Raw genomic sequence first — 23,973 nt, 5'->3', positions numbered from 1 at the left:
GGTTCGATTACAGGCTCGAAATGGCCAGAAACAAAGACCTTTCTTCTGAAACTCGTTAATCCATTATTGTTCTGAGAAATGAAGGCTTTTCCATGTGAGAAATTGCCAAGAAACTGAAGATCTCGTACAACAGAAAAGCGCAAACTGTCTCTAACCAGAATAGAAAGAGGAGTGGGAGGCCCCGGTGCACAACTGAGCAAGAGGACAAGTACATTAGAGTGTCAAGTTTGAGACGCAGACGCCTCACAAGTCCTCAACTGGAAGCTTCATTAAATAGTACCCACAAAACACCTGTCTCAACCTGCAAAACACCAGACTCTGGGATGCTGGCCTTCTAGGCAGAGATCCTCTGTCCAGTGTCTGTGTTCTTTTTCCCATCTTAATCTTTTATTTTTATTGGTCACTCTGAGATATGGCTTTTTCTTTGCAACTCTGCATAGAAGGCCAGCATCCCGGAGTCGCCGGATAATGTATATTCTGCTAATGACCATAGAAAAAAAGAGTAACAGAAGGCGAAATTAGCACAACGAAGAATTTGTGTTCAGTGCATGGGGGCCGCCATCTTCATGCACCTCAATTGGACATTGATGGTGTGGCCAGAGAGAGCTAGGTCATTTCAGCTCTGTTCAGCTGGGGAGTGAAGTGGGGTGTGCAGAGCATCAGCATAGTCTCCCAGGGAGAGACGGGTCAGGGTATCCTGTCATTGTTGGTAGAGACCCGAGCGTGCCAGGGCATTTTAATGGCCGTGTTTTGTTGTAGGAAGGTGTGGTCCGGTTAGTTAGTGTCTGATCGGTTTCTGAGGGCAGGCTGGACTTGATATTAGGTTTCAGAGAGAGAGGGAGGCGGTGTATGTCACAAGGAGGTGTCAGAGGTAAAGATGAGGATTATACACTGGGTATACAAAACATTAAGAACACCTGTGCCTTTCCATGTCATAGACGGACCAGGTGAATCCAGGTGAAAGCTATGATCCCTTATTGATATGACTTGTTCAATCCACTTCATTCAGCGTAGATGAAGGGGAGGAGACAGGCTAATGATTTTTAAGCCTTGAAACTATTGAGACAGATTGTGTGTGTGTGTGCCATTCAGAGGGTGTTAGGAAGGTGTTCCTAATGTTTGGTACACTCAGTGGAGATGAAGTGTTTAGGTTTAAAGAGGGAGTGAAATATGTTGGGTATTGTCTTCACACACTGCATCGGGAGTTTTGTTGTCTCCTTGGATGTCTCTCTGCTACAGTATTCAGAGTGGAAGACGTTGCATAGAAAAGTGAGTGGAACAATGGAACTAAAGCTGGTAAAGACTAACCCATACACTCAGCTGGCTCATAGTGATGGACTTTACCATTCTATCTGAGTTTATACTCTAGTATCATGGGTAGGGCCATCTGCGAGCAAATCTGCCGGTTTAGAATATCCTCAGAACCCCAGAAATGATTTGAATAGATGGCATCCCTCCTGATTTGAGTCTGGCAGTGTGTGCAGCCTATGGGTAATGAATCAGTCTGGCAGTGTGTGTAGCCTATGGGTAATGAATCAGTCTGGCAGTGTGTGTAGCCTATGGGTAATGATTCAGTCTGTCAGTGTGTGTGTACTGTATGGTAAATTATATGGGATGAGTTGGAATTGAAGGACCCTGGCTGAGGCCTCCAGGTACATAGGGTTGGTCATCGCCCCTATCTGTTTCCGCAGTATGGCTGAATAATTGATGACATCTTCTGTCTCTAATGAGCAGGAATCTGATGAGAGCAGCAGGACGCAACGTCTCCTGCAGGGCCGGTTCCAGGTATAAGCGACATAAGTGGTCGCTTAGGGCCCCAACTTATTATGGAGAGTTAAAATAGTAGAATATACAAGGTGCAAGTTAGACATCTGGTTGGGCATCAGCAATTTTTCTCTTGTTATGGCAGTCACTAACAGTCACTGATAAATTACTCTAGCCAGTTATCTAAACTAGGAGTCATCATGGCCGAATACCAACCGGTCACAAAGGGCATGTGCCAAGGGGCCCTGACCTCCAGGGGGCCCCCATTGATTTTAGTCACTCTCACTCAGATATCATTAACATGGCCTAAGTCATGGCAAAATATGTAGAATTTCAGAAAGTTAGCTTCAAAACTGAAAAAAATAGTCTCTCCACCCCTTGACAAAATACCACAACATTTGCTGTAAAACTGGAGAAAAAAAGACCTTTGCCCAATGGCAAAATTAGTAGAATTGCATGACATTTGTTATAAAATTGCAACATTTTATCTCTGTCCCATTGCAAAATGTGTAAAACTGCAAAGAAATGTCCTTTAAAACGGTAACTCTTTTTTTCACGGATATGCCCAATGTTGCCAAGATCCTACTGTAGTGGGATTTGCGATGCAACAGGGACAGCAATAGTTGGGGACTAGAGGAAGACACAGAAAGTGTGTGTGTGTGTATGCCTGCCTTTTCTTTGGCTGAGGGTAATTGAGCCCACAAGACCTACACTTGCACTCCCATTGGGTGCATTTAGGTAGGCCTATTTGAAATAGCTTCCTTGCCTCCTCTGTCAGACTGAAAACATCTTGTGGTTGTCAGTGTAATAATATTCCATGTGTCAGACTTCCACTTCGCTGAACACTGTTTTAGAAGCTGTCTGCAACCTTTCACACATGCTTTGGTCTTTGAGTACTGTATCCTGTTACAGATTTGGACAAAGTCATCAGGTACTGACAAAGCTATTTTTTTTTAATGTTGTTTACAAAGTGACATAAGTGAATGACGGCATGTTTCTCTCTCATTTCTTACCCTGAGGAGAAACGTTTTATAATATGATGCCTTTTTGTTTTTCCATTACCTTGGAATGTATTAATGTTAATGGTATGTTATAAGTTGTTATAACGCGATATTAACTGGCTAATGCAGTCGCCATATGAACTCGTCCAATGTGTCAGGAATGGACGAAAGCCTTTTCTACAGATGACGGTTTACAGCCATTCAGAGTAGCTCTTCAGGAGGTGGAATACAACGCACTAACCACTGGCCTGAAGAATATGAGTCGTGTTGATCCTGCTTGTTGTTTGGAAAATAGCTTTTTGAACAGAATAAGATTACATTTGGACTTTAAAAGCCCCAAGATGCCTTTTATTGATATCAATTTGCAGTTATCAGTATTGGAAAGTGTTGTTTCCTGAATATTTCCTCTACCTGTCCTCTGGTGTCTCAGTGCTGCGGTCAGAGAGATGTTAAGGCAGCATATTAAGTGTTTATGATGAATAAGCTGCTGCGCTGCTGTGGATTCTGAGGTGCAGAGGACCTGTCCTGCAGTGGGATTTCACTGTGGCTGGCTGGGAACTTTTGCTATGGACCTCTGCTATTCCCACACTGCCCTCGTTCTCCCCCATCTTCCCCCTCTATCCTCCGATGTCCTTACCCTCTTCCACCGTCAACCCTTTCTTCACACTCCTTCTCCTGTCCTGCCCTGCCTTGCTCAGCATCACTCTGTTTGGCGCTCTACCCAGTGATGTTCAAGCATCAGGCCAGGGTGAGTCTCACGATCCCCTCTCCTCTTCTACTCTCTGGCCACTGGGTCTACACAGCAAAGCATAACTGGTCACATTCACAGGAATGACATATTACACAGGCCAATCAGCTGTTATAACAGCATCGTCATGGTACCCTTTCTTTCTTTCTGGAATGTCCTGATAGCTTTTCCTGGCTGCTGATTATCACTCATTTATTGCTGTCTTATCACAGCACCGAGTTGCTTTCTTGGGCTCATGAATATTCAAATCAGGGTTTTATTATTGGCTTTCTGTCTGCATGGCATATTGCAGCTCTCTTTTATTTAAGTGGTGTCAACCAGTATCAATTCCCTCTATTACCTGTCGGATAAGGCCACACCTGTACTCTCTTTCTCTTTCATCACCTCTCCTACTTTACCTCCTTCCTCTCCTCCTTCTACTCCTTCTACTCTTTCCCTGTCTCTCCCACCTCCTTAACCCTAACTGTCTCTGGTCCTACCAATCACTGCGACCCTGTGCCCTCATGATGCCATGGTTAGTATATCCCGGCCATAAACACCCCCCCCCCTATCTTCTCCTCATCCCGCCTTCTGCCTCCCTCTCTGTCTCTTTACCCTCCCTCTCTGTCTGAACCATTCAAGCAAAACACCAGAGGATTATCCCCCAATTATTGAGAAACACTCACACTCACTCTCTCTCTCTCACACACACACACACACACACACACACACACACACATTCATACAACCATACCCTGAAACACTGACACACTTCCACTCAACACGTTGCCTGGCCAGACGTGTCTGTGCTCTTGGATAAGACAGTGTCTACGTTGGTTGCCTGTTTGTGGTGTGATAATGCTTGCTCAGCTCTCTGAGAAAATGGGGCTCTGAGCTGAACAAAAACAAAGGGGCGAGAAGAGAGAGAGGAGTGGAGCCCACGTGCCTCAGAGCTGTATCTGTAGCTAGCCGTCATATCTCGCCTTGCTGATGGGGGAATGGGGGTAAGGCTTTTGTTGCTATGACGGAGTGGAGGTAGAGAGGGAGGCTGCCTGCATTCTCCATAATTTTGGGTGCATTAATTTGTCTTGGCTACAGCCTAGAGGGGCTTCTCACTCTGGTTAATGCAGTCGGTTGATGGGCTGGTGTGTTTGAGGTTGAAATGTCTGTGTGTGTGTGTATTTGGTTGTGTGTGTGGAGATGGAGAGATGGAGGTGCATGGTGTGCTTAGTTTACGAGTATTAATGAAATGGGTTGTGATCTTCTTCGTAGTGTTGCAGGGGGATGTAGAGGAGGAGACGAGAACTTCGTGTTCCTTTCGATGGTGAATTTGACGAATCAGAATGAATGGGCTTTTACTGCTTTTCTTTTTGTGCGTAACAGTATAGGTGGACTACGTGTTATTTTGTGCAAAAGACGAGTAGGCCCTAATGTACTTCAATTTTAGTTGATTTCAAATGTTGATTTCTGTACATATTACAATGGTTTATGACAGAATTTAGAAATGTGCTGTCTGTTGAAAAGCTCTCTCTCAATCTTATTAAGTGCGTTCAGGTGTGTTGGCCGTGCACACTAATTGGCCACACTGGATGTGTGTGTGTGTGTGTGTGTGTGTGTCCTACCATCTAGCCTTGTTCCTAGAGAAGGCTGTCCTACATTATAACAAAATCCTCCTCTTGTGGTTTGATGGATTAAACAACTGTAGTGCACATCCAGCTCGCACACTTTCCCATGCAGTCAAAGCCCCGTTTTCAACCAAAGCCGTTCTGCTTATGTTTTGTCTGGGGAGAAACAGAATTTTGGAGTATTTATCGCTCTCTTTCTCTCGCTCATTTTCCCTCTTTCCTTCTCCCATTACCAAAAATATTCTTCCACCCATTGGTTTAGGACTGCTGGGTGACCCAAATACACATGTACTGCCTCCTCCTCCCCCTGACCACCACACTAAAGTGGGAGCCCTCTTATTGTTTTCAGCATGTCTCTCTCTCACAGCGTTGCTGAGCCTCAGTCCTCAGGAATGGAATAGTTTCTATATATACAGGGCTGAAGATGTGTTATTGCCCACTGCAGGGCAATAGAGAGACAATGCTGTGGCTGCTTTACTGTATGCCTGACTGTCTCTCATGGACACTCCCCTAGCCAGGATTGGTGTTAGCGCTGTGAGGCTCTTGGATAGGAGGGGATCTGCCTGAGAAAGAGAACGGTCTAATACAATGTATCAGAAATCAACAAAGATCCATTGACAGAAAGGAAGGCTTGTGAGGTCTGATGGAGGTATGTATCACGGCTAAGACCCAGATGCAGACACAGGAGGTGGATAGTACGAGTCTCAGAGTTTATTACAGTACAAGGGGCAGGCAAAAGGTAGGTCAAGGCAGGCAAGGAGTACAAATCCAAATCCGAGTCGGGCAGGTACAGGACGGCAGGCAGAAAGGTCAGAACTGGGAAGACTAGGAAAACCGAAAACCCGAGCACAGGTAACGCGGAAACACGCTGGTACGACTTAACGGGACAAGACACACTGGCAACAGACAAACAGAAAACGCAGGTATAAATACACATGAGGTAATGGGAGACACCTGGTGGGGGTTGGAGACAATCACAAGACAGGTGAAACAGATCAGGGTGTGACAGCATGAAACTATTAAGTGTTGGAAGCCATACAGAGCTACAGATCTTTGTTCCAATCCACAGTGACTCACCGTCTTGTCTCCAACCCCACTCTCAACTCACTCTCAGTGTGCTCCCTTCTCCCTTGAGCGTGGGCTTGTTTCCCATCTAATGTGATGCTGTATGGCAGGCAGCTCTGTGTTTCACAGAACAGAAGTCGGCGCTCGTCACACACTGTCTCTATAACTCAACCAAGGCTCAGCTCTCTCCGGTGGGACTGAACAGATTCTGTTGTGTATTAACCTCGCCTGCAAGGGTTACACTGCGGTAGTAGTGAAGACACACGACTGGGAACGAGACTAGATGCGTGTGTGTGCGTGCGTGCGTGCACAAGGCCTTCCCCGGTGAGATTGCAGGGTGGATGGGGTGGGGGGTTGCAGTATCGGTTGTGAAAAAAACATCCTGTTGCTCTTGGAGTACAATCTGTAAGTTGTAGGCTCTACTGCCATAAACATTACAGAATATGAGATTTGCCTTGATTAAGGACTTGAACCAACCAGCAACCCTATGGCCTCTAGACCTCAACAGCAATGTCTCTCATTAGTGGAAAGCATTTTCCCTACTAGCATGTTAGCCTTTCTACTAAGCACTATGTTAATAGTAGAGGCACTGCTGTTCAATAATAACTTATTTTCTTCTGAAGCTAATTATTCCTGAGGTGTTTTTATTAAGGTTTTGAGAAACAGGAACAGTATCTAACTGGCTCTAGAACCAGCAACCTTTTGGTTACTGGCCCAACACTCTTAACCGCTAGGCTCCCTGCCTGGCAGACCGACTGAGAGTGTTGCGAATCAGACATGCAGACAGACAGTGACCCCTAAAACTCTCTTGACGCGGCTCGTGGACAGATAGACAGACAGACAGACAGGCAGGCAGGCAGGCAGGCAGGCAGAAAGACAGACAGAGAGGGATACAGACAGACATACAGTAACAGACTCCTTAATCTGATAAGAATTGAGTGGACAGCATGCAATTATGTTATTAATTACCCAGTTAGCACATAATGTTCTAAGAACATTTCTTGTTCTGACAACTTTTTCTTGCCACTGTACATTCCGTACTCAGCATCAATAAAACTCTCTCTCCTTAATCTTATTAAGTGCGTTCAGGTGTGTTGGCCGTGCACACTAATTGGCAACACTGGATCTTAATGAGTGATTGATTCCTTTTGAAATGGGGTCTGAATAGAATCAAATGAACAACTTTGTATGCATAAAATGAACATGGCAAGCAAGCTCCATCCTGGTGACACAGTGTACTAATTCCATGGACAGAGAACAAAAGATCATAGGTACTGCCACAATAAAAAAATAAATGTGTTGGCATGAGGTGGCATGGTTAATGCCTAAGCAAATCAATTCCCATGTGTGTACTATCTGTGCTTGGTGTTCAAAACAGCTAACCCAAACTAAGCCAGCAGTGTTATTAAAAGTCTTATTGAAACATTCAAATCAAATCTAATCAAATTGGTCACATGTGCCGAATACAACAGGTAGACCTTACAGTGAAATGCTTACTTACGAGCCCCTAACCAACAATGCAGTATAAAAAAAATACAGATTAGAATAAGAAATAAAAGTAAGAAGTATTTAAAGAGCAGCAGTAAAATAACAATAGCGAGACTATATACAGGGGGGTACCGTTAGAGTTAATGTGCGGGGGCACCGGTTAGAAGAGGTAATATGTACATGTAGGTAGAGTTATTAAAGTGTCAATGCATAGATGATCACAACAGAGAGTAGCAGCGGTGTAAAAGAGTGTGTGTGTGGGGGGGTTTGGTTAAGTGTTCAGGAGTCTTATGGCTTGGGGGTAGAAGCTGTTTAGAAGCCTCTTGGACCTAGACTTGGTGCTCCAGTACCGCTTGCCGTGCGGTAGCAGAGAGAACAGTCTATGACTGGGGTGGCTGGAGTCCTTGACAATTTTTAGGGCCTTCTTCTGTCACCGCCTGGCATAGAGGTCCTGGATGGCAGAAATCTTGGCCCCAGTGATGTACTGGGCCGTACGCACTACCCTCTGTAGTGCCTTGCGATCGGTGGCCGAGCAGTTGCCATACCATGCGGTGATGCTCTCAATATTGTAGATGTAGAACCTTTTGAGGATCTGAGGACCCATGCCAAATCTTTTCAGTCTCCTGAGGGGGAATAGGTTTTGTTGTGCTCTTTTCACGACTGTCTTCGATGGCCTCGATGCACTTATTGATGAAGCCAATGACTGATGTGATGTGCTCCTCAATGCCTTCGGAGGAATCCCGGAACATATTCCAGTCTGTGCTAGAAAAACAGTCCTTTTGCTTAGCATCCGTTTCACCTGTCCACTTTTTAATTGATCGAGTCAGTGGTGCTTCCTGCTTTAATTTTTGCTTGTATGCAGGAATCATGAGGATAGAATTATGGTCAGATTTGTATGCATCTCTGTGTGTGGAGTATAGGTGGTCCAGAGTTATTTTTCCTCTGGTTGCATATTTAACATGCTGATAGAAATTTGGTAAAACGGATTTAAGTTTCCCTGCGTTAAGTCCTCGGCTACTAAGACCACTGCATCTGGGTGAGCGTTTTCTTGTTTGCTTATGGCGGAATACAGCTCATTCAAAGCTGTCTCAGTACCAGCCTCTTACTGTGGTGGTATGTAAACAGCTACTAAAAATACAGATAAACTCTCTAGGTAGATAGTGTGGTCTTTAGCTTATCATGAGATACTCTACCTCAGGCGAGCAATAGTGTGAGATTTCCTTAGATATCATGCACCAGCTGTTATTTACAAAAATACATAGTCTGCCGCCCCTTGTCTTACCAGACGCCGCTGACCTCTCCTACCGGTGAAGCTTATAACCAGCTAACTGTATGTTGATAGTGTCGTCGTTCATCCACGACTCTGTGAAGCATATGATATTACAGTTTTGAATGTCCTGTTGGTAGTTGAATCTTCCGCTTGGTCATCTATTTTATTCTCAGAACATTGCAAGTTTGATAGCAGAATGGAAAGAAGTGGGGGTTTATTCGATCGCCTACAAATTCTCAGGAGGCCCGCCCCTTTTTCTCTGCCTTTTCTTCACGCAAATTCCGGTGTTCTGGGCCTCTTCCCGAGAAAGCAGTATATCGTTCGCGTCGGTCTCGTCAGACTCATTAAAGGAAAAAAATGATTCTGCCAGTCCCTAGTGAGTAATCACAGTTCTTATGTCCAGAAGTTATTTTCAGTCATAAGAGACGGAAGCGGCAACATTATGTACAAAATAATTAAAACAAATGACTTACAAACAATGCAAATAAACGAACAAAAAAACACAATCGGTTGGGGGCACGTAAAACGTCTGCCTTCTTCTCCGGCGCCAAGTTTCAAGGAATTTATTCAAAAACCTCCAAATGACCTTTAAATTATGCTTAAAACAATCACAACACTTAACCTCTTGAAACTCTGGGGGCAGTATTTCATTTTTGGATGAAAAACGTTCCTGTTTTAAACAAGAATGTTATCTGAACCATATTTAATACTTTCAAATAACCTATAATTTCCTTTCTCAGAATGTTAATTAAACTTCACAGGAAAACTTTCAAGGAACCTCAGTAAAATATACTCAGAACCTCCCTGCAACCTAAACATTTTTGTTCCCAGAACAGGCAACATTTTCACTTCCGTTTTCAGAACATTTAAAAAACATTCAGTTCCACCTGTCAGGAAACGTATGGCTTCATTCCCTGAAACAATGGGAAACCAAAAACATACGTTCCCACAACTTCCAAGAAACCAAATGTGCTAGCTGGGTACAGTTGACTCCTCCATAATGCAAGGGGCCACATCAGGGATTCCTTTATTAACAGACAAACGGCGCTTTATTAACAGATAAATCAACATTGTCTTGGCACAATGTCTGTGTACATTCTCAGGATGAGCAACTTGATCACTTTCTTAATACTACCTTCTGTATTTGAAACTGGTCGCTTTCCTGCTGTATATCTGCATTTGAAGGGACTGAGCGAGGACAGTGACTGAATAAAACTGTTGTTTTCTGTTGCTCTTCTGTCATTAGTTCTTTCACATCTTCTACATCTGAATAACATGTCATGATATTTACGAAAGAAAGGGAACATTATATTCACAACGACCACTTAAATAGTTGGTTTTCAATTCTCACACGCAATCTCTGAAATGGCCTCTGCATATTTTTTGTAGTTTGGATAAAAGCAACTGATCACCATTGTATTGCTATTATTGACGATCCTCTCTCTCCTCCCCTCAGTGCATGACGACCGTGACTCTGCTGCAGACTCCCACAACCTCCTCAAGCCCTCTAGGATCATGTCGGGCATCTACGATGAGTCGGCCAGCCAGGAGGATGGCACAGACAGCTTCTGGGAGGTGAGAACAGACCACAACTGTTTGCCTACAGAGATACATTCATATAAAGTCAAACGGGCATCCCTTTAAGTGGGATTTGGACCAGTAACCAAGGTGTCCACGCTCTGCATCACCCTCCTATGGCTTTGCGGCAGAGCTGGCAGCGTGACAGGCCGCTGACTAGGGCTGCGGTTGTAGAGGGTGTGTGTGTGTGTGTGTGTGTGTGTGTGTGTGTGTGTGTGTGTGTGTGTGTGTGTGATACAGTATCCCACTCTAGGGACTACTGCTGCTTTAGATTACACGTTTGACAGGTGACCGGAACGTCAGTATGACGTCTTTATATGACGTCTTATTCTGGTAGCAAACTAGTTGAAAAAAGGAAGTATTTTTACTGACCAGAATTACATATTTTTTTGACCCGCCATACGACCAGTTGGTCATAATTGTAATCTCTAGCTGACTAGCTGGTCATAAATCATAAATGTGGATATTGAAAAGATTGTTCATTACATTTATATTTGTTTCCATAGGCACCAATAAAGTTTAAATCTACAACATATTCTTACTTTTAAAATCGATCAAGCAATGGCAAAAACAAATCTACAACATTTATTTTTTATTTTGTTTTACATCTGCATAAAGTAAAGGACAGATCAAAATTTACTGGCGGGGAGGGGCTGGTCCAACTCAAGGTGTCATGCTTTTGTGGCACAGTCGATTCTACGTAAGGCTACAGGCCAGAAGGTTGAGGGTTCACCACAGACAAGCTCACTCTTCCTGCCTGTTTCGTTACACTATGATCAGAGCCGGATGCAGACAATGATCAGAGCAGACAATGATCAGAGCAGACAATGATCAGAGCAGACAATGATCAGAGCAGACAATGATCAGAGCAGACAATGATCAGAGCAGACAATGATCAGAGCAGACAATGATCAGAGCAGACAATGATCAGAGCAGACGATGATCAGAGCAGACGATGATCAGAGCAGACGATGATCAGAGCAGACGATGATCAGAGCAGACGATGATCAGAGCAGACGATGATCAGAGCAGACGATGATCAGAGCAGACGATGATCAGAGCAGACGATGATCAGAGCAGACGATGATCAGAGCAGACGATGATCAGAGCAGACGATGATCAGAGCAGACGATGATCAGAGCAGACGATGATCAGAGCAGACGATGATCAGAGCAGACGATGATCAGAGCAGACGATGATCAGAGCAGACGATGATCAGAGCAGACGATGATCAGAGCAGACGATGATCAGAGCAGACAATGATCAGAGCAGACAATGATCAGAGCAGACAATGATCAGAGCAGACAATGATCAGCTAGGTGTGAAATCGTGTTGTCAACATTTTGATGCCATCTTTTCCGAATGTCATTAAATGTTTTAGTGTTTTGTGACAGGTGTCGCTTTCCATTCATCAATTGGCCGCTGCACAATTTGAATTGATTGGTTGATTTTATTTGTCAGTTAAAAAAATAGATACAGTGGGGCAAAAAAGTATTTAGTCAGCCACCAATTGTGCAAGTTCTTCCACTTAAAAAGATGAGGCCTGTAATTTTCATCATAGGGACACTTCAACTATGACAGACAAAATTAGGAAACAAAATCCAGAAAATCACATTGTAGGATTTTTAATGAATTTATTTGCAAATTATGGTGGAAAATAAGTATTTGGTCAATAACAAAAGTTTATCTCAATACTTTGTTATATACCCTTTGTTGGCAAGGACAGAGGTCATACACATACTTTGCATTCTCCTCCACCATGGCGATCAGGGGCATATTTTAGGACTTTCCAGAGGGCCTGCAACACATCAGCCTCCTGAGTTTTCTGGCTTTTCATGACACTTTCTCTAAGCATAAAAAAAAATACAAAAAATAAACGATTGGCATAATGTGGGTATGCAGGACACAACAGAACAGTAACGCACAGTAAAATATTCTTAAGAGAATCTACCAAAAAAATGTAATTGTCTATGTCAAATTTCTTGACAGCTCACATTTACCAACTACAATGGAACACACATGAGTGGTAGCGAAGGCATGTTCGCTCCTCTGTCCCTTCATATTGAAGTGGGTCATTAATTCATTGGTCCTCACTCTGAAACATTTTATAAAAGAGAATATCAACATTAGGCAGGAGTTGGATAATGACAGTATTTTTACTCATCTCTAAATGGTAAAGTTATGCTTGATAAAATAACTTTATTAACACGTTGTCCCATAATCCTGCAGACATTGTCTCAGACGAGGTTCCCCCAATTGAGAACGGCTTGGCAGTCTTAGAAAAAAAAGAAAGGTAAATGCAAAAAATGGAAGTATGCGTAGAGACAATCCAATACTATATATTTCAAAAGCTGTGTTTGTCATATCACTCCTGCCACAAACATAGTTAGAAATGGGTGTTATTGGCAAAGCTATTCCTCTTATCTGCATTCTGCACACTTGTTTGCGTATTGCTTTATTAATTTCATATGTATATACTGTATTCTATTATACAGTGTCTTAGTCAAATGCCACTCCGACATCGCTCATCCTAATATTTATATATTTCTTAATTCCATTATTTTACTTTTAGATGTGTATGTATTGTTGTGTATTGCTAGATAGTACTGTACTGTTGGAGCTAGGAACATAAGCATTTCGCTACACCCACCATAACATTCTTCTTGCGCTTCATCAGCTGAATAGCATGTACCTCTTGGGGAATCCAGTCTCGGTGAGACCTGATGCAAAGGAAGGGGTGGTTCTGCTCACTCCTTTCCATAGGATGTGGCAGAATAGGTCACTGCTAACTGAGTGGGTGGCCAAGCACTGCTGTAGAGGCCATGGGAGAATCTCAATTTCATTTCAATTTGCGTCCTCTCCCCTCACTTCCTTCTCAAAACCCATTGGATGAGAAGGACAGAGGAGCGAGGTGTATGCAATTGAGATTCTCCCCTCGCATCAGGTCATTGACATGTTTCAGGAGCTATAAAAACTGAGACTAATCATAATTAACCATTACCTAAGGTCTTCACTAAGTTAGACTTAGAATAGCAAGTACATTGACTATGTTGCCCCTCAGCAATCTTGCAGTCAGACAGACAGACGCAGAGAGATAGACAGCAAAACATAGACTGTTTACATTTCTCAGTCAGCAGACTGGATAACTAATGTACTCCTTCCCTTTGTTCCCTCCTCCATCCTTCCTTCCAAGCTAGAAAGATTCCTTTTTTTTAAGTAATCATGAAATGAAATAGGCAGTTGACAGGTGTATTGTTAGAATTAGTGTTGAAGGGGAGCAGGGATAGGCAAAATGTATTGTATTGTATTGTCAAATACAAAATTCACAAAAATACCTGATGAATGAATGAAAAACTTCACATCCACATTGGGGGAACACGTTTCAAGAAAAAGGCCAGCTTATGTCTCACACACAATCAATGTTTCCTACATGTGTATTCATTAACCATCTCTCTCCCACACACACACAGCTAGCATGACTAAATGTTGACATGACAATATTCACACACACACAATTACTGTCACTGTCACTAACTAAACCTATATAAAAAAGCTAGCTAGGTACAACCAATGGCTACAACAGGTACAAATGTAAATGTACATAGACGATTAGCCAGAGAGCTAACGTTAGCTAGCTATAAAATCTGTCAGCAGTTTCCTTGACGTTCTTCTCCCCAACAAACCACTGCTTTACTTACAAAAGTAAAACAAGAATGCAGGAGAACAGGGACCACCATTTAGCAGATTAGAGATCTATTGCTGCACGCAAGGCACAGATTACAATCCAAATTTTATGCCTGCCTCCTTATTTAGCTACTGAAAAATGCCTACCTCCTTATTTAGCTACTGAAAAATGCCTACCTCCTTATTTAGCTACTGAAAAATGCCTACCTCCTTATTTAGCTACTGAAATGAAAATACAACTACTGCACACATTATGTTAATTGCTTAAAAGCTTTAAGGGAAAATATAATAGGCATATTTTCAAGGTCAAATTCAGGCGCAATAATATGACTAATTATTGATTTAAAAAAAGGGGGGTTTTGTAAACCCTGGTAAATTGTAATAGGATATTGAAATAAAATGCATAGGTCTATGTGTTATTTGTACAACCCTGAAAAGAAATGTAGTTAGTCATAATTGAACATCAAAATTGCATTCAGTTGAACAGAAGAAAATGTACAGCACAATAAACCGTGTAATTGGCTAACACAGACAAAATATGACCATTAGAAGCCAACACACACAGTAAGCGACCAGATGCCATTAATAAAACAACCATTATTTCATTGTACCACAGTTTTACTGCATTTTAACGGCAGTGCATTTTTGTAAGGGTATCCTGTATTATTGTGCACTTTTATCTTACATACTGATTGCCTAGAACAAACGTTATGGAAGTGAATGTGCACTTTTCAATGAGGTGGACAGAAACTACAAAAAACCCTACAATGGCCTGTAGTAAAAGCAAAAGCATCAGAGATTCTCTAAATTAGGGACCATCTCTGACAGCTTTAGGACCACAGAGACTGTAACACAGGTTAGCTTTTAATGAGCTAACAAATTCGATAGAGGTTAAATATATCACATTTATTTTTTTATTTTTTTATTTGTATTTCATCCCCTGCTGAATAAAAAACTAAAATGGCCCTACTCCTGAAAAAGTGAATCGGGCTGGATGAGCTGAAATGGACTCGGCCCGAGTACCATTAGCCAGTGTCCAGAGTAATATGATTCTGCCGGACCCGGGAAGAGCTCTGCCCGCATGAAGCTGTCCGAGTCCATGCCAAATACTATACAGCCAATGTAGATACCAGAATTACCATAAATTGGTGGAATGTGTTGAATGTAATTGAAATGCCTCTCATTCTGGTGCCTATGAAAGGTGGGGAACTACAAGCGTGCTGTGAAGCGGATTGATGACGGCCACAGGCTCTGCAATGACCTGATGAACTGTATACAAGAGCGTGCCAAAATTGAGAAGGCCTACAGCCAGCAGCTGACCGACTGGTCCAAGAGATGGAGACAGCTGGTGGATAAAGGTACGAGGGGAGACACAAACCCAGCAGCTCACAATGTTGGTGCCCAGTTAGCAACAAAAAAAATATGTCTAAAAGACGTATTTTCCAGACGTTGAAGTTTTGTTCATTTTAGGTTCAGAATAAAAGGTCAAAATAAACACATTTTCTAGATGTTGAAAATAATTATTTTCCGGACGTTGAAATTTTCGGTTCTGAATGAAAGTTGAATAAACATAATTTACAGACATAGAACCAATGACCAAAAATAGGTATTTTCAACGTCTAATTTCAACTGCACATATTGTACATGCTCAATGAAGTAAGAATTATATCACAATAATAATTTTCTAATCCATTTAATCTCGGAAGGAGGAGCCGACCAAAGATTGCAACATATAATATTTATTATTGCTTCCCTTCTGTCACATGCACTTATGTTAGCTTTTTCAAAAGCTTTCAAACTGGCAGCAATGATGAAGTCCAACCTACTTTGCTTCTTCGTTGGGGTTTTATGGTGGTGCATACCAATATTAGGTGCAGTACCGCCACCTACTGGGCTGGAGTATGTTGGAGACTATGGAGGTATTCTACACTTTGCACTGTAATCTAAAAATGATTTATTTAACCTTTTTATTTAAGAACACATTCTTATTTTACAATGATGGCCTACCCCGGCCAAAGCCTCCCCTAACCCGGATGACGCTGGGCCAATTGTGCGCCACCCTATGGGAATGGAGGAAGGAAATGATTGCTGAGTGAATTACAATTTGTTCTGGACTAGGGCTGGACTAGTGCTTTCATCAGCTGGTGACTGTCAAGCAAATAACTACTGGTCTCATGGTAATTGACCGTTAATTAACATAAATACATTTAGCATCTCCTGGCTTTCACACAGCCTACAAGCCACTGATGCAGACCTTTGGAGCATCTACATTTAAAAAAGTATAGTAAATCCATGTAATATAGCCTACACCTTCACAATAAATCCATGTAATATAGCCTACACCTTCACAATAAATCCATGTAATATAGCCTACACCTTCACAATAAATCCATGTAATATAGCCTACACCTTCACAATAAATCCATGTAATATAGCCTACACCTTCACAATAAAATCCATTATTTATTTTAGATGGGTCTAAAAAGCATGATATGAGGAAAATGTAGTCTATTTCAGAAGGACAGCATTTTTACGCAATGAGGCTCCGCCGTCTACTGTACTCTCTGTTCACCCACGACTGCGTGGCTTTGCACGACACCAGCTCCATCATCAAGTTTGCTGACGACACCACGGTTGTAGGCCAGATAACCAACAACGACGAGTCAGCCAATAGGAACGAAGTAAGTGAACTGGCAATGTGGGGCTAGGACAACAACTTTTCCCTCCTTAAGCAAAGGAGTTAATTGTTGACTTCAAGAAGCAGAGGATGGAACATTCCCACCTCCGCATAAATGGGACTGCAGTAGAGAGAGTCGGCACATGACCGAGAACTTGACGAGGACCAACAACCCCACCACGCTTGTCAAGATGGTGCAACAGCATCTCTACCTCCTAAGGCAGTTGAAGAAATTGGCCATGCCACCCCGGGTCCTCCAAATACTACAGCTTCACCACCGAGAGCATCCTGGGAGGTGGTACAGGAATTGCTCCGTCCACGACTGCAACGCCCTCCAGTGGCTGGTGAAGATGACCCAGTACATCACTGGAACCATGTTCCCACCCATCCAGGAGATCTACTCGAAACGGTGCCTGAGGAAGGCCGGGAGCATCATCAAGGACCCCACACTCCCCAGCCGCAAGCTGTTCAATTACTTACCGTCAGGGAAATTGTATCGGAGCATGAGGTCTGATACCGGCAGACTCCGAGACAGTTTTTATCTACAAGCCATGAGACTGCTGAACACTTGAACTGGACTGACCTGCTCTGATTCTCCACACTTTAGCACACACACACACACACACACACACACACACACACACACACTCATGCGACACACACATCACAACCTCTGCTACCAGACTCCTCCCCCAATCCCCTCTTCCCCAAAACACGTGTAAATAACGGACTATAAATTGTGCCGTCCTGTATTATGCTTATGTTAACATGAATATATTATTCCATTGAGAATTTTACATTTACTTTGTTTGTAATTCTTATATTTTATTATTTCTTATTGTTGTTGCTTTGTCGAAAAGGAACCTGTAAATAATCCTTTCCTTGGTACCATGTGTATCCCATACATACGACTAATAAAACACTCTCACACAAAACCCACACACATTCACATACAACTACATATGCACACACACACACACACACATAACACCAACACTCATACCAACACACCACAAACCCGGACACCGACACAACACAAGCAAACAGAGACAACTAAACGCGCACACACTTTTTGTACTCATAATATGCTGCTGCTACTCTGTTCTTTATTTTACTCTGATTAATATCTATCGTGATGCCAAGTCACTTTACCCTGCCCTCATGCACATACATTATCTACCTCAAATACCTCATTCCCCTGCACATTGATCTGGTACTGATACTCCCTGTATATACGTAGTTCCAGTATTGTGTGTTCTATTCCTCTTGTGTTACTACTTTTCTTTGTATTATTATTTGTTATAACTGACTCACTGGGACAGGCACGTAAATCAAGCATTTCACGGCAAAGTCTACACCTGTTGTATTCTCCACGTGACAAATAAGATGTGACCTTTCGTCCGGTGTTTTGTAGGCCTGAGGTAGAGTCTGTACAGATGAGTGTGCTTGGTGGTCTATTCTCTTCTATCCAGGTTAGGGCTAAGATATAGGCCAACGAGTTCAGAGGTGAATTACCAAAGGTTATTTGTTAGTCTTTTTTTTCTTGGCGAACTGTATGGGATAGTGAAGGCTGCTGAGAATGTGTGTTAGAGGCGTGGTATTGTGGCTTTTCATACCCTGCTGTCAGCAGTCCTACCGCCTCTTTACCCTCTCCTTCCCGAATCATCTACAGTAGGCTAAAATCGACTTTTACTAGTCCAACCTACAAGAATAAACCAACAGCCCACTTCAACTGCAATAACATTCTCAGTAGCGGTTACAGACATATATTTGTCTTGCTATGACTGTTTATGTTGTTGCTCGTCTTCTGTAATTGAACGCACTGACTGTAATAACTATTGTTATTCATTAATGAGCTCCGCCCCCAAAACAAGTACAAATCTGTTCAGGCCGGACCAGACCAAATCTGAACGAAACACAGACATCTACGCTATGTTTCACAAGTTTGAACAGCACAGTACAGTATGGCACAGTTCAGTACAGTAGAGCACAGTAGAGTACAGCATGGTACGGTACATTTTATTCAATAGAGTACAGTACGGCACAGTACAGTTTAATTCAGTAGAGTAGTGTACAGTCGAGTACAATACATTACTTTAAAGTATGGTACAATACAGTACATTATACTGTGCCATGCTCTTCTGTGCCGAGCAGTACTGAACTTTACTTTTCTTTATTTACTGTACTCTGCTGTGTTGTACTGTATTGAACTATAATATACTTTTCTTTGCTGGGTTAATTGAGCCACCCTTTGTTTCTCGGAAACCATACACAAAATGAATAATGTGCCCAAATGTTTAGGAAGAGGTCATCACTTCAAGTTGCAAGTTAGGTCCACAAAAAGTATTTTCACAAAGTCTAATTAATTTAGTGTGTTATAGGTTCTATGATGCTTGTATCTAAACCAAAGTAGATCGTTTTAAGATTGTTTTTGTGCTAGGTTTTGAACCAACAATGAAAGTGCATCCTTGTATATGTGTGGGCTAATATAGTGAAAATGTTAACCTTGGGGTAAGTTGAGCCAATGGCCACCATACACAAATGATTATTGCATTTTGTCTGTTTTATTCACATGCATAATGTTTTCGCAACGTGCCATGCATATGAACTCAAGATAGTGTATTTGTACTGTTCCAGAGCAGACATCCTCATGTCCCGTGCATACAAACGTAAAACAAGCAGAGGTCTGCCCCCCCCCCACTTGAGGTTCTTGAGAGAGCAGCCAAGAAAGTGAGACAAAGGGCTCTACATGGAACCCAAAAGTGTTCTACGTGGAACCAAAAAGGGTTATTAAAAAGGTTCTCCTATGGGGACAGCCAAAGAACCGTTTTAGGTTCTAGGTAGCACCTTGTCGTAGATTCTCTTTCTCACAGGACCATGTTTGTTTTCTTTTCTTGTTGTCAATGTGCCTCTTCAGTGTCATTCAGTCTATTTGTTCATCCCTTGCTGCTGCTCCATTGGACTTATTCCCTTCTCTCACTTCCTTGGCTGTTCTCTCAAGAACCTCAAGGGGTCTTGACCGGTAACTGCCGGAGTACCGTTTTGGAACCCATTTTTTTTTTGAGTAGCAGAGGCGCACGCACAAGGTCTTAGCTGATGACATGGAGTCTGAGCTTGCTAAACATATCAAGAACCTCGCAGACCAGTTTTCATGGGCTTAGTAGCTTCAAATGCAGAGAACTTGCCGGCGAATTGGCAAATCGAAACAACATCCCTTTCCCCAGATAACTGGTCAAAAAATGGAAGGGTAATTAATATTGAAAAGAGGGATCCATATCTGAATGTAGGCATACATTTAAGATATACAATATACCACACCCATATTCCATGAATTCAACTTTGACCTACCAACACCATCACCCACTGTCACATGACACTATCAGCCACATACTCCTCTCTCCTCTCCTGTACTGTAGTGTGCTGTACTGTGCTTTCCAAACTTGGGAAACATGGATTTCTATGATTGGTTCAGATTTGGTCCGGACCGACCAAAGCTGAACCAATCATAGATGTCTATGATTGGTTCAGAAATCAAGGCCGGTCCGGACCACACCAGGAACAGACAAAAAAAAAACATGTCGGGAGAGGACCAAAAAAAGACATCGAAACAACGTCGGCATTAGTCTGTGCTTAGTGGGTGCATGCTATTTTTAAGCAATAAAGTCTAGGGGGTGTGGTTTATGGCCAATATAACAAAGATAAGGGCTGTTCTTAGGCACATATGTCACAAACCTCCGAGGTGCCTTATTGCTATTATAAACTGGTTACCAACGTTAAGTAGAGCAGTAAAAATAAATACATGTTTTGTCATACCCGGGGTATACGGTCTGATATACTGTACCACGGCTATCAGTCAATTAGCATTCAAGACTCGAACCACCCATTTTAGAATTTGTAATAAACTCTTTCTAGTTTTGTCAGTACCGTAAACGCAATGTGCGGGATCTTCTTTTCTCTATACAGTTTTGCCATGGAATAAAACTGCTATTAGTCATGAAGTAATACTGGAGTATTCTGTTTCTAAAATTGCTAATGGACCTCCCCATTCTCCCTCTCCCTCAGGACCCCAGTACGGCAGTGTGGAGAGGGCCTGGGTGGCAGTGATGACAGAGGCTGAGAAGGTAAGTGAGCTGCACCAGGATGTGAAGAACAGCCTGGTCAACAATGACTTTGAGAAGGTGAAGAACTGGCAGAAGGACTCCTACCACAAACAGATGATGGGAGGCTTCAAGGAAACCAAAGAGGCAGAGGAAGGCTTCAAGAAGGCCCAGAAACCATGGGCCAAGAAGCTCAAGGAGGTGAGGGGCAACCACCTGAACTACACTTAGAATGATGTAGCATTTTCCCAAAATTGAGCTGTCATTGACGTTGAGGTCCGGATCAGAACATTGCACCATGCTCTGCTGTAACCTTGAAGTCGTTTGCATTGAAATGATGTCCCCAAAGGGTTCATGTCCTTCTAAAATATACAATTTCTTCTCTCCTCAGCTTGAGACTGCCAAGAAGACGTACCACCTGGCTTGTAAAGAGGAGAAGGTGGCGTCGTTCAGAGAGGCCAACAGCAAGGCAGACGCCTCAGTTGCGGCCGACCAGCAAAAGAAGCTCCTGGACAAGGTGGACAGGTGCAAGCAGGATTCTCAGAAGGTGAGCTACCCAGACCCCTACTGCATAGCAGTAGCACCCTGAGAAAACGACAGCCATTTTGTGCCGGAACACTGATTACCACACATCGGCTATCATCACAGTGAAGAGTCCTTTCTGCAAATCAGTATTCGCACTGAGAGCTGCAATCAAGGCGAGTGGAGAGGAGAGAGTGAATCAAATCAACTCCAGCTATTTGAAGACTAATCTGGGTCACACACTGCAGAGCTTAATCCTGCAGTTGCCACCTTCCATTGCTCAATTCTCCTCTTCCTCCTCCTTCTTTTTTAGACTTTTTTTTATTTCACCTTTATTTAACCAGGTAGGCCAGTTGAGAACAAGTTCTCATTTACAACTGCGACCTGGCCAAGATAAAGCAAAGCAGCGCGACAAAACAACAACAACACAGAGCTACACATGGGATAAACAAAAGTACAGTCAATGTTAGTGAGGCCTCTCATCTCATTGCCATTACGAGTTCCAGGAGTATTTCTTGACCCGTTAAAGAACTACAGCCCAGAGAGGACCTATTTACTAGTATAGTGGACTGTACTCTGCTGAGGCCACTGGGATGATTTCACGGCCTTGCTGCCCCTTGACCCACTCGAGCCATGACTAATGTTCAATAACACTGTCTCAGAGCTACTGAGAGGACCCCTAATTACTGTTCAACCTTGGTCAACATCAATCACCACCACTTCTCAGTAAACCCACAAGCCTCTAAAGACCTTGCTATGCAGAGGCTAGAACGATCGAACTGAATAGAAAAAGGAAAGTCACTGTAGAATGTGTAGAATATTGACAGTAAAATACCCCTGTATGAAAAGTCCCTGACACATTCAAATACAACAAATATTAAGCTCACTGTGTAGGGGTCAACGACCCCTCAGCTCTGAACTGTACAGCCAAGTGTGGTTGTTTATCCCTTAACACGTTATTAACATACTGTGTGATCTTCCCCCATGCAGGCTAAGGAGAAGTATGAGAAGACTCTGGATGAGCTGAGGAACTGTACGCCCCAGTACATGGAGAACATGGAGACAGTGTTTGACACGTGTCAGCAGTTTGAGGAGAAGAGACTGCGGTTCCTCAGGGAGGTGCTGTTGGACATCAAACGACACCTCAACCTCACCGAGAACCAAAGGTAGGGCCATACTCACACACGTGCATGCACGCACGCACGCACACACACACACACCTTGGGCCCACCACCTGGGCACCACCATAATGGTACACTGAGTCTTGATGAATGTGTCAGAACAGAGGTGTAACTGCTGTCTATCTCTGTCTGTCTTCAGCTATGCCACAGTGTACAGGGACCTGGAGCACACCATCGCCTCTGCCAGCGCACAGGAGGACCTGAAATGGTTCAGCAACAACCACGGCCCTGGCATGCATATGAACTGGCCCCAGTTTGAGGTACACAACCACCGCGTCCCAGTTAGCCTCACAATACATGTTTAATTGATCACTTTTAACTCATGGTATGACTTCATTTGAATTCACTTCCCCCATTGACTGAACAGGAACAACCAGGCTTTGACTGGTAACTATGGCTTGCTCCCTGTCTTCCCTCTGTCTATCCGTCCTTCCTTTCTTTCCGTCCTTCCTTCCAGGAGTACAACCCTGAGATCACTCACATGATCAGCAAGCGAGAGAAGTCAAAGAAAGGGGCAGACGGTATCATGCTGACCAACGTGACAGTGGCCCCGGACTATGTGGCTGCATCGGCTGGAGACGGGGGCAGGTAAGGTCTCACAGACACCTCCACCACTACGGTTACCTTCTGTAGTAGAACAGAGATGCCTCTCTAACGTGTAGAATAACTGTGAGTGTCATCACGGAGACCATTTTTATTTTTTTAATGATACAAACAGCAGAATTTATCTCAAAACATCTCTTTTTATGAGATGTTATATCTGTTGTTTGCTCAAGACCATCTTCCCACGTATTGGATGGGGGCTATAAAATGTATCTTGTCTTATCGGATGTCCTTGCGATAGCAACAATGATTCATGTGGATGTAAAGTCAACGGTTCATAAATTGCAAAGCACGCAATGTCATCGCAAGCTAGAGTATCATTAACTCTATGTGACATGTCACAGTTGAGTTTGGTAATATCTCCCACAAGGGCTGTTTAGTGGCCAGAGGATAATGTCACCCCAGTTGTTTTTGCTTTGTCAGTATGATCATAGCAGAACAGTGAAGTGGGGGGTGTATTCTGTTGCATGTTTTCTCGTGCTGGGTCAACATGAATGTACGAGATCAGCTCTTAAAGGACAATGGAAGTGAAACATCCAGTTTGTGTCTCCAATTCACTCACCTTGGTTCGACTGGAACGTAGCAACAGCCCTTTCTCCTCTGTGCTGGTCACATGATGACCATGATGATGGATAGTGGTCCTAGTTACTGGAGGAAACTTTGTGTGGAAACTTGTGGTCAACTGTTCTGC

At 43.1% G+C, this 23,973-nt stretch overlaps 1 protein-coding gene across 3 annotated transcripts in view; it reads left to right on the top strand.

Annotated features, from left to right (window-relative positions):
* LOC118399944 (protein kinase C and casein kinase substrate in neurons protein 1-like) overlaps positions 1-23,973 on the top strand; it is a 52,322-nt gene that overhangs the window by 25,493 nt on the left and 2,856 nt on the right. For all 3 annotated transcript variants that reach the window (XM_035796181.2, XM_035796182.2, XM_035796180.2), the window contains exons 2-8: positions 10,397-10,515; positions 15,404-15,560; positions 20,942-21,177; positions 21,368-21,523; positions 22,489-22,664; positions 22,819-22,939; positions 23,137-23,267. In XM_035796181.2, coding sequence (XP_035652074.1) covers positions 10,456-10,515; positions 15,404-15,560; positions 20,942-21,177; positions 21,368-21,523; positions 22,489-22,664; positions 22,819-22,939; positions 23,137-23,267 — 1,037 coding nt within the window. In that variant the 5' untranslated portion in view covers positions 10,397-10,455. The remainder of the gene's footprint in view (positions 1-10,396; positions 10,516-15,403; positions 15,561-20,941; positions 21,178-21,367; positions 21,524-22,488; positions 22,665-22,818; positions 22,940-23,136; positions 23,268-23,973) is intronic.

This window comes from Oncorhynchus keta, chromosome 21 (genome assembly GCF_023373465.1).
Source record: "Oncorhynchus keta strain PuntledgeMale-10-30-2019 chromosome 21, Oket_V2, whole genome shotgun sequence".
Classification (NCBI taxonomy): domain Eukaryota; kingdom Metazoa; phylum Chordata; class Actinopteri; order Salmoniformes; family Salmonidae; genus Oncorhynchus; species Oncorhynchus keta.
The sequence above is the reverse complement of the archived record's forward strand: the minus strand, read 5'-3'. Positions and strand labels throughout refer to the sequence as shown.